The sequence below is a fragment of the Halichoerus grypus genome, chromosome 5, assembly GCF_964656455.1.
Source record: "Halichoerus grypus chromosome 5, mHalGry1.hap1.1, whole genome shotgun sequence".
Classification (NCBI taxonomy): domain Eukaryota; kingdom Metazoa; phylum Chordata; class Mammalia; order Carnivora; family Phocidae; genus Halichoerus; species Halichoerus grypus.
In genome coordinates, this window is record NC_135716.1 from 177982009 (window position 1) to 177992556 (window position 10548).

The window sequence follows — 10548 nt, forward strand, 5'->3', positions numbered from 1 at the left end:
CTAGTGTGTCATCTTCACATTTATGTCTTTCCTTTTTTTTTTTAAGATTTATTTATTTATTTATTTGAGAGCAAGATCGAGCATGCATGTGATGGGGGGAGGGGGAGAGAGAGGGAGAGAAGCAGACTCCCCACTGAGCATGGAGCCCGACGAGGGGCTTGATCTCATGACCCTGAGACCACGACCTGAGCTGAAATCAAGAGTCAGACACTTAACCAACTGAGCCACTCAGGCTCTCCAACATTTATGTATTTCTTGATCTACTCATTAGTTGTCTACACCTAAGCTGCATTAGGGCAAGAACTTTGTTGTGCTCACTGCTTTATCCCCAGGGCCTAGTATGGAGTAGATACTCAGTAAACATGTGCTGATGGCATGAATGCGTGTCTGTCTTCTAGAATTTATACTCTCTGAGATTAGGGGCCTTTTTTGCCTTATTTATCATCAATCCCTTGGCCCAGGATAAAGTGCTCAGTAAATGCGTGTTGAATGAATAAACGAGTGTCTGGAAAACCATCCTCATGGTGCTCGGATCTTCATGCCTTGGGCAAGTTTTCCTTTAGGCTCACTAGGTAACTGGAGGGTATGGAATCCACCCAGCTACAGTTGTCCTAGCTGTCCCCCTACTTCACTTGATGGCACCACGAGGATGAAATGCATTATTGTATGTGAAGCGCTTAGAACAGCGTCTGGCCCCTGGTAAGTTCAAGTTAGCATTTATTGTTACTATTGTCTTAAAGCACTTTCTCACACAGACCCAGATGTCAAGTTTTCCTGGACTGGAGTCTTTTTAAATCAGCCAAACACTCTTCAAGTGAAATCTTAAGGGGAACCTCAATATATAAAACAGAGGGTACCAGGACTCCTCTGGGCATCATCGGAGTGAGCGTCCCAGAAGCTCGCCAACTCCCCGGGGAACCTGCATTTTAAAGCTCTCTTCAGGTGATTCTGAGTCACACGGAAGCTTCACAGAAGCTTCGGTAACTGCTGTTGGAAGGCCACCTTCAGATATAGCCTACCCACTCCCGTCGAGGGAAAACCCTTCTAGAGTAGTGGACTTACTCCAGTGCTGTGCTAATCCTCTGTTCATTTTGTGCCCTGAGGACAAGGAAAAGGAGGATGGCATCCAGCTCGGGAGGTGGCACTGCACGCTGGAGTGTATGGCAGCTGTGGGTACTGCCCCCGGCCCCTTGCATCTGCCGCCCGCCCCCAATCCTGGGTGGTACCCAGGTCTGGATCAAGGTCTACAGAGGCCCTGACCCTGAATCTCCTCTTGCGTCACCACCGAAGTGGTTCAAAACCCAGAGTTCCACAGCTTAGGGCAGGGCAAGGGAGACCAAGGCATTCTGATTTTCCCATGGGGATTACTCTGGAACTTTTAAAAAAGCTTAAATTCCATTATCATCAACTTTCTCCCCCTTTCGCTCTGGGGGGATGCCCCCACTCCACACTTTGCAAGCTCTCGCCCTGCCAACTTTTAGGCCATCCTGCAGACCTCTGTCTCACCCTGCCTGCCTTTTCCACAGGCGGTGAGGAAATCCAGTGCTCCCTGCCCCCGGGAAACAGGCGGATATTCCTGCATGAGCTGTCCGAGGCCAGCTTCAGCGAGTGCAGGTTCAGCCTGTCACTCACAGACCTGTTCATCATCATCTTCTCCGGCGTGGCCGTGTCCATTGCTGCCATTATCTCTGGCTTCTTCCTGGCCACCGTGGTGCAGTGCTTCCAGAGGTGCGCGCCCAACAAGGACCCGGAAGACGAGGACGAGGATGAGGACGACTGAGCCGCCCCCTCCCTTCCTGGCTTGCCGGAGCCCAGGCCCGGCTCCCCTCCACGCGGAGAGGGAAGAGGGGAGGCGGGAAGCGGGAAGGAGTCAACCTGCAGCAGCCCAGAGCAGCCCCTGCCCCTGGCCGTGCACCTGGCTTGCCCCTGGCCACGCCCCTGGCCACGCCCCCTGGGACCTCCCATCTCAGAGTTTAGAACCTGCGGGGGGCGCGGAGGAGCCCAGGAGGGATTCTGGGCGGAGAGGGGGGACCTGCCTCCCGCCTGAGGTGCGAGAATGGGGAAGGAGACGGCCCGTCATGCTTCCCAGCTGATGGCTGACCACCAAGCCAGGGGGTGCGGACACTTGCAGTTCCCACTGCTAAGCTGGTTTGTGCACCTGTTCTCTGGCCTAGACTGGGGGACGAGCAGAGGCCTCCTCCTCCCCGGATGCAGCAGCTTGATGGGGACCGTGTCCAGGGCCCTGTCCCTGGAGCGGGGCTTCTCCTGCTGTAATGGGCTTCAGCAACCTCGGGAGGTTGGCTACAGGGGCACCGAGAGGAAAGCTCAGGCCCAGCCAAGGGGTGTTTGTTGCTGTATTTTGGTGAGCAGGTGAGGAAGACTTTTGCAGGCAGGACTCACACCCTCATCCTCAGCCTCAGAGGAAGCAACTCGTAGAGGAAGGACGGTGGATCGATGTGTAGTCTCAAGGGCCTCTGCGCCGCGTCTCTCCACCCCCTGAAATACAAGCAGTTGTCCCCCTTCCCCGACCGGGCCCTGGCCTCCCAGTTCGAGTCCCTCCTCGGCCAACTAATGCCTGGCCGGTCTCTGTGCTGACCCCGCTCCGAACTTGTCATCTCTAGAACTTGCAGCGAACTGTCCCAGAGGCCAGGATTCCAAAAAAGCAGGTTGCATTGGACCAACAAAATGTAAAAAAAAAAAAACCCAAAAACCTGGGACTTGGCCTCTGAGAAACCTCCCTCCCTCAGTGGCCTTAGGGTGTGTGAGACATTTCTTGGGAGCACAGGTTGTGACACGCACTGCTTTCCTGGATGTGCAAGAAGGCACTTTGGGCAGAGATAATACGAAACCATGTCACGTGCCCGGCAGGTTGTTACCAGGTGACAGCGTCCACAGCATCAGACCTCACTGGGGACTGAGACGTAGATGGGGCCCGAGAGAAGCCCCTGGGGTGTTTCTGAGAAACACCTCTCCATTGTTTCTCACAATATATTCCTTATGTGTCCTTCTTCCATTGCTCCTGCTATCTCTGCCTCCACCAACATGGACTGAGCGCTTGCGAAGGGCCAGGCACTGGGGGTCCGGGCAGTGTGGGGGTGCATTGAGTAAGAAGACAGGGCCCCCGGCTCACTTGGCCTCAATTCTTATGGGGCGGGGGGAACACAAAACAAACAAGGAGACAGAACTGAAATTGCAGGTAGAGATAAGCACCATGAAAGATGTAAATGAGATCCTGCGAATGAGTAACGGGTAAACTCAAGAATGGATAGTTGGGTGTATTAGCCAGGGCTCTCCAGAGAAACAGAACCCCAAGAGATATGTATTCTATATATCTATTACTGTCTGTCCGTCCGTCCATCCATCCATCCAGATTATAAGGGATTGGCTCACGTGAGTATGGAAGCTGAGAAGTCCCACTATCTGCAGTTGGGCAACTGGAGGGAGACCCAAAGAAAACCAGTGGGGTAGCTCTAGTCTGAGTCCGAAGGCCTGAGAACCAAGAGAGCCACGAGTCTAGGTTCCAGACCGAGGGCAGGAGAAGACTCAGCTCAAGCAGTCATGCAGACAGAGAAAGGTGGGGGGGAGTAATTCTCCCTTCCTCCACCTTTTTATTCTATTCAGACCCCCAACAGATTGGATGCTGCCCACCCACACCGGGGATGACACTCTGCTTTACTCAGTCTACAGATTGTAATCTGTTCCCATCCAGAGACACCCTTACGGTCACACCCGGAAGTAATGTTTAACCACATATCCGGGGACCCTGGACCCAGGCAAGTTGATGCATAAAATTAACCGTCATATCAGGGAAGGCCTCAGCGGGTGGCTTCAAGCTGAATCCTGCATCCTTCTCTCCCTCGCTCTTTTCCTCTCCATTTATTCTCTTTCTCTACCCTTCTTCCCCCTTCACCCCTGAGGAGACTCAGTCACCCCTGCTGGCCCCCAGCATTGTCGGCTCCAGGGGAGGAGACCCCTAGCTCAGGGAGCTGTCTTGTCACAGAGTCCCTGGGCAGGTGGGGAGGTGGGCAGCATCTTTGCCACACTCCATGGCCCCTCCGCACCGGAGGGAGCCACCTCTGGGAGCTCCCCCTCAGTGCAGGTACCACTTCCCTTGAGAAAATAGTACGAGCTGCCTGAAAGTGGTCGTCATGAGCGTGAGGTGCTGTGTGCACGCCAGGCCTGAGGTTCTAGCCACTGTGTGCGCCTTACTGTGAATGAAGGCTCATGGAGAAGGTTTTCAGTCAGGAGAGGGGAGCTCTGCTGCCCGTGAGCTACCAGAGGGACTGAGGAAAAGACCATGGCGGGGGGTGTGCATCAAGGGCTCAGAGGCTGAGAGTTTGAGCCACAAAACAATCTCACATCAGCACCTCCCCAGCCTGGCCATAGACTCACTGAGACTTGTGTGGGCTCAGAATCGCTGCCCATTGTCATAGCGTCTGATCCCCACGCCCCAGGAGCACCCTACGAGGGACATCGCTAAAGGCCCTGCGTCCAACTGGGCCCCCGCCAAAGTCACAATTTGTTTCTCCCAGAATCCTAGGGAAATGGTGCCCCAAGCCGTGATATTCCTACCACAGCCTTGTTCTAATGGGCCTCAGGAGGTGAATTCCCACCTCATGAGTCTATTTTATTCCTTATAGTGAGTGGACTCCCGCCGTTTCCTTAGAAACACAAGCCCTGCACAGCATGGGGGTCATTCACTGAATGAACGAGTGAGTGGAGGAGGGGCAACCTGGAGCCAGAGATGAGTGCTCGATGGGTACCAACCAATCCCCATGTCTGCCGGCTGCACCCCAGAGATTTGGAAGGAACGTGACTCTGGGGAAGAAGAGCTTTAAATTATTGCCGGTCGAAACCATCACTGCCTGGATATAAAGCCTGTGAAACACTCAGGAGATTGGGGACAGGAGGGACATCCAAGCCCAAGAAAATATACTGGCCAGGAGCCCTGCCTGGCTCAACTGGGGAAATGCCTTTCGGGAAGTGGGGTGTCGGCATGATCTGTTGTCACTAACAACAAGGATGATGCAACACCCCCTCTCAGATCTCTACAAGTGTCACTGAGTCTCCAGTGTCACCTCCCCAGAGTCTCCTCATCACAGCACCCCGTACGGTTCTCTGCGCAGCACGTACCCAAACCCTTTGTTTACATGTTTACGGTCTACCTCTCTGGCCTGGAACGTGAGCTCCCCAAGCGCCGGGGCGTGGGCCATCGGTGTCCCCAGGTTTAGAGCCGTGCCTGGCACACTGTGGTGGTACAACCGACATGCATATTGGGTAGAAAAAGCAAACAAATGAATTCCACACACCATACCAGAAACTCTACCAACACCAGCTCTTTTTAAGCATCCTCGTAAGTCCAGGTGAGAGCCACTATTATCCCCGTTTTATAGATAAGGAAACTGAGGTGGGTGACAGGACATGGCAGGGCTAGAGCCCCATTCACATTTGGACTTAGAAACCTGTGCTCCTGCTTATGATAATAGTTCACACGCCTTGAGGACACTGTCTGTGCTAGATGCTGGGCCACGCCCATTACGTGGCTCACAAACCCTATTAGGCGGTATATTTATCTGGGTTGCCCCGAGAAAGAGAACCAACAGGATGTCGTAGAGAAAGAGATTTAGTCTAAGGAACTGGTTCATGTGACTGTGGAGGCTTGCCAGCCCAACATCTTCAGGGCAGGTTGGCAGGCTGGAGACCCAGGGAAGAGCCAGTCTTGCAGTTCAAGTCTGGAGGCTGTCCCCTGCACAATTCCCTCTTGCTTGGGAGAGGTTGGTCTTTTGTTCCACGAGAGCCTTCAGCCGATTCCATGAGGCCGCATTATGACTGGGCGATCAGCTTTACCCAGAGTCCACCAATTTAAATAATCTCATCTAAAAACCCCCTCGTAGAAACATCCAGCATAGTGTTTGACCGCACATCTGGGCACTGTGGCCCAGCCAACTTGACCCATGAAGCAAACCATCCCAGATGAGGCACCATGATCACCTCCCTTTATAGATCCATCGCCTCCATGTGGCCATAGAGAAAACTGGTTCAGTCCTGGGAGTAACTTGCTTGCCCAGACAGGGCCAGTAAGAGAGCGGGACTTGGCCACAGGTGCTCTGACCACTGCATACTCTCTCTACTCAACTGCATTCCCCGCTCAGGCCAGCAGGGGCGGGCTTGGCAGGGACAGCGTGGGGTGGCACTTTTCTTGGAGCTGTATCCTGGGCTCCAGGAAAAGCAGCTGGGTGCACCCAGGATGAATTTATTTTGAGTCTCCAATCCCATGTCTCAGGAGAGTCAAAACTACCAAAATATTTTGCCTCCTTGTCTTGCTCTCCTTAACGTCTGATGACCAGAGGATTCTGGCAGCATCACAAAGGAATTCATCTTATTAGGCTGACTGTGGGTACCACCAGTTCTGCCCAAGAACCTCAGCAAGGGGCCTCTGGTTTGGGTCCAGTACTTTAGAGGGCCCTATCCCAGGCTTCCTCTAGCTGTGCTCTTCCCCCCGGGATGAAGAATCTATGGGGCCCAGGGTACATACCCACTCAGAACTGGTGCCCTCTTCTAGAACATTCTCTGGGTATTTATGACTCCAGAATTCACTGCACAAATGACGTCCAATAATGTACACCCACCATCCCTCCTCCAGGACAGACTGAGTGGTCAGGCAGTAGATGTTGGGGGGATGTGAATGGAGGCTGGATGTGCATAAGTGTGCCTAAGACCCCTGGAGGCACAGAATGGAGCCAGAGCTGAGAAGGGGGAGGTCTTAGATGCTCAGCTTTCCCCACACGCGCCGCATTCTCGTGCAGATTTCTAGGAATGTAAGAATCATTTGAAGCCAGTCTTCCATTCATTAAGAAGGGATTTCTGTGAAGGTTGCTGGGTGGAATATTTTCTTTAGCACTTTATCTTCATTGATGACTTATGATGGTTTCAATGTGGGTATGTGAAGTGTATTTTTAACCCTTGTCCTGGCTTCATGGATCGTTACAGGTGGGCCTGGGTACCACAGCAGGGGCCAAGAGGCAGCCACGGGCCCTGGCTCCGGCCCTGGGGCCCAACACTGCTTCCACTCCACGGGGCTGATCCACACGGGCCTTTGTACAGAAAGCATGAAAAATGCACGCATACCGATTGCTTTCACCAGCCACAGAGAAGCCTTTGCATGGAACATCCATGCTTCAGCCTCCCCCTTCTCCCCCTCCTCCTCCCCCCACCCCTGCAATGTCCCCCTGCGGGCTCAGATGGCCAAAGCCACAGGCACGAATTCTAGATTCTGACAGTGGCTGGACGCGTGTGTTTTTTCTAAGCTATTAAATTTAACTGGACCCTGGAGCACATCACGTCTCTAAGCCTCCTTTACATCCCACCCCCACCAGCTGAGTCAGCTACCAGCCCTGGGCCTTGGCCGTTAACCCCTTTTTAGTGGCCCCCAGTAGCCTTGAGGGTTAAGTAATTTATTATTTGCAGAAGTGGTCTGTTGATTCCTGTATGGTAAAACCACCCCAAAGCAGACCCCTGTGGGTTTCATTTGCCTGCAACCAGCAAGGTAGCTTTGTTCTTTCAGACTCCAGGCTAATAAACACACATCCAAACTTTAAATTGTTTTTTCTGGGAAAAGATTTTTTAAAAATGAACAAGAACACTCTTCTGCTATTTGCAAATGGGATCCTTTTTTGGAAAACGCACCTTTCCAGGGTGCGAGTTATTATATTTTGGCCTTGGGAAAAATACAACGTGCTTTTTGTTAAAACCTCATACTCATGCTCAGGACCATTCATCAAGAACTCATTTGCTGCCTGGGGCTTCGTTGGTATCCGAGCTGGGAGTTGGTTGACCAAGAATCATTCTTTCAAGGTGTGTCACTCAGTACAATACCACCATCCCCATCCAAGCCTCTAACTGAATAATCAGAGCAAAGCAACCATGTGTCCACCAGCCTCCAAGAGAGTCCTGGGTGGTGGAGGGTTAGCCCTCCAACGGGCTGTCTGTCCACTCTGCCCTTGTAGCCAAGTGCCCTTGGCCACACTGTGGACCCTCTAGAGCCACAAGCCCTCCCCCCCCCACTGTGAACAGAGTAATACTTCTTGGCAGAGTTGATGAGAAACAATGAAATAATGGCCCCACAAACATGGTCCCTTCCCTCCCCCCTCAGAATCCCAGTGGTATCTCCTTGAGCGCTCACAGGTGCCCAGAAGAGGAGGCCGTCTCAAGAGAAAGATGGAATCAGAGGCCGAATCCCAGCATCAGATAACAGGAGCCAAGGGCCAGCAGTCTGAAGACCTCTGGCGCATTACAGGAGCTCAGTTGTCCTTTTCACCCTTTTGTAACCAGCCCCCAGCCCCACTGCTCACGAGTCTGCATAGATATCAGAGGCCATGTTTACACGTGTAACCTGCGCATCCCCCGAGGTCCACTCACCAGCAATACAGATGAGGCCCCATGAAGATTCATTCAGATTGTGTTGTCCTGGTGGATCCCACCAGCCTGAATGCAAGTCAGTGAAAGGGTCCCCCTGCCCACTCCCCAGCCCACAGACACTATTTCTGAGGATGGAGAGTCTCTTTCAGGCTTAAAACCCACCCTGAACTGATGTCTATGGAGCGTCCTTCATGTCTGCTGCGGGTTCACCCTTGTCCCAGGCAGTGTGGCCTTCATCTGCTCTGCTGGGGCTCCTCGGGGGACCCCTCCCCAACGATGGGTGCTCTGCCCGGGGGTTATTCCCACACCACCATCCCTGAGCACACTCACTCAGCCCACAGAGCCACAGTGTGTTTCTCATGGAAATGGGGACAATGCCCCCTTGTCCCTAGGCGGGGCTTAGAAACAGATCCCCTAAGATCCTCCCATTTTCCTCATCTATTGGGCTTCTTCCTTGGACACCAAAACCTGCCTTTCGTCAGGCCTCCCTCCACTCAGGTTTATCAACGTGAGCAAACAGATTCTCCAGGCAGGGACACCACCACCCATAGCCGTGGCAACCAGCCAGCCTCTGACCCAGATGAGGCTCCGGTGGCACAGGAAGGGATACGGACGTCAGTGACATTCAGCACCTGATTGATGGGGGAGGCTGCAGGGATCTGCTGAGGCGGGGAAAGCCATGGGGTCTCCACACCCTTGCAATCTGCCTGGGAAGGCAGGAAATGCAGGGCAAGCCGTGCCCACCACAGTGCTCCATGTTGACACCATGGACATCTTCCCCTGCCCATGGAGTCTCCTGCCCCCAGAGATGCCCATGAGACTGTAAGCTCCATGAGGTCAGACCCAGCTGGTCTCCATCACTAAACACTGACCCTTCAACAGGCCTAGCAGATAGGAGCCCCCAAATGTCGCACAAACAAGGAACACACACTCTTTCCCATCTGAAGAGGCCATACCAGGTGGCCTCCCTCAAGGAAGGAAGTTCAAGGGAGTGAGGAGGCAGAGCAGATCCCAGGCTGGGGTCCAAGCCAGCCTATTGCACTTGACCCACGGCCACTGAGATGGTTCTAACGGAGTATTTGGGGGTAGTATTACTGGAGCACTGAAATAGAGTAATAAAATATTTTGGTATGTGAATTGTATTCACATTCCGCCTGAGCATTTGGAAGGCCCTTGGTCTGTGTGATGCTGCTGTGGGTGATCCTGGCCTTTGCCAGCCTGCTCCTGCCCTTCTCCCCACTGCTCATGCCGGCGGCCACTTGGCATCCAGCTGTCCTCTCCACTTGGGATGCTCTTCCTCCAGATCTTTGCTCCTTCTTGTCATTCTGGTCTCAGCCCAAAGGTCACCTTCTCAGTGAGGCCTGCCCTGCCCATCCCAGCTAAAGAACCATCCCCTGTCCACCTCTAACGCACGTCACTCTGTTTCATTCTCTTCAGAGCACTCATCGCTGTGTGGGCTTCTTGAGTTGTGTTTGCCTGTCAGTTTGCTCTGTCTGTTTCTTCCTCTCTTGATTGTAAACTGCGAGAGCAAGGTCCATGCTTATCTTGTTTATGCCCAGAGTCTAGACCTGTCATGGGCTTGGCAGGAGCCTGATAAATATTTGTGAAGTGGATGGATAGGTGGGTGGATGGGGAGATGGATGATGGTTAGATGGATGGGTTGGTGGATGGATGGGTAGGCAGGTGGATGGGTGAGTGAGTAGGTGAGTGGGTGGATGGGTGGATGGGTAGGTGAGGGGATAGATGGGTGGATGGATGGGTGGATGGATTGATAGGCAGGTGGATGGATGGGTGAGTAGGTGAGTGTGTGAATGGATGGATGGCTGGGTGAATGGATAGATGGATGGATGGATGGATGGATGGATGGATGGATGGATGGATGGATGGATGAATGGATAGATGGGTGGATAGATGGATGGGTGGAGGGATGGATGGATGGATGGATGGATGGATGGATGGGTGAATGGATAGATGGGTGGATAGATGGATGGGTGGATGGATGGATGGGTGGATAGCAAATTTTCTACCCTTTCCAAGGACTTGAAAGCCACACATAATGTGTGAGGGATCTAACCAAGAAAGGATTCACAAGCCATACAGAGTGTGTTAAAGGAACATGCCTCTTCACCT

General features: G+C 53.0%; 1 protein-coding gene across 1 annotated transcript in view; it reads left to right on the forward strand.

The window, feature by feature from the left end:
• LRRC38 (leucine rich repeat containing 38) overlaps positions 1-7599 on the forward strand; it is a 36900-nt gene extending 29301 nt beyond the window's left edge. Inside the window, exon 2 of the mRNA XM_036094268.2 lies at positions 1527-7599. Within this exon, the coding sequence (XP_035950161.2) occupies positions 1527-1780 (254 nt within the window). The 3' untranslated portion in view covers positions 1781-7599. The remainder of the gene's footprint in view (positions 1-1526) is intronic.
• The last annotated feature ends 2949 nt before the right edge of the window (positions 7600-10548 follow it).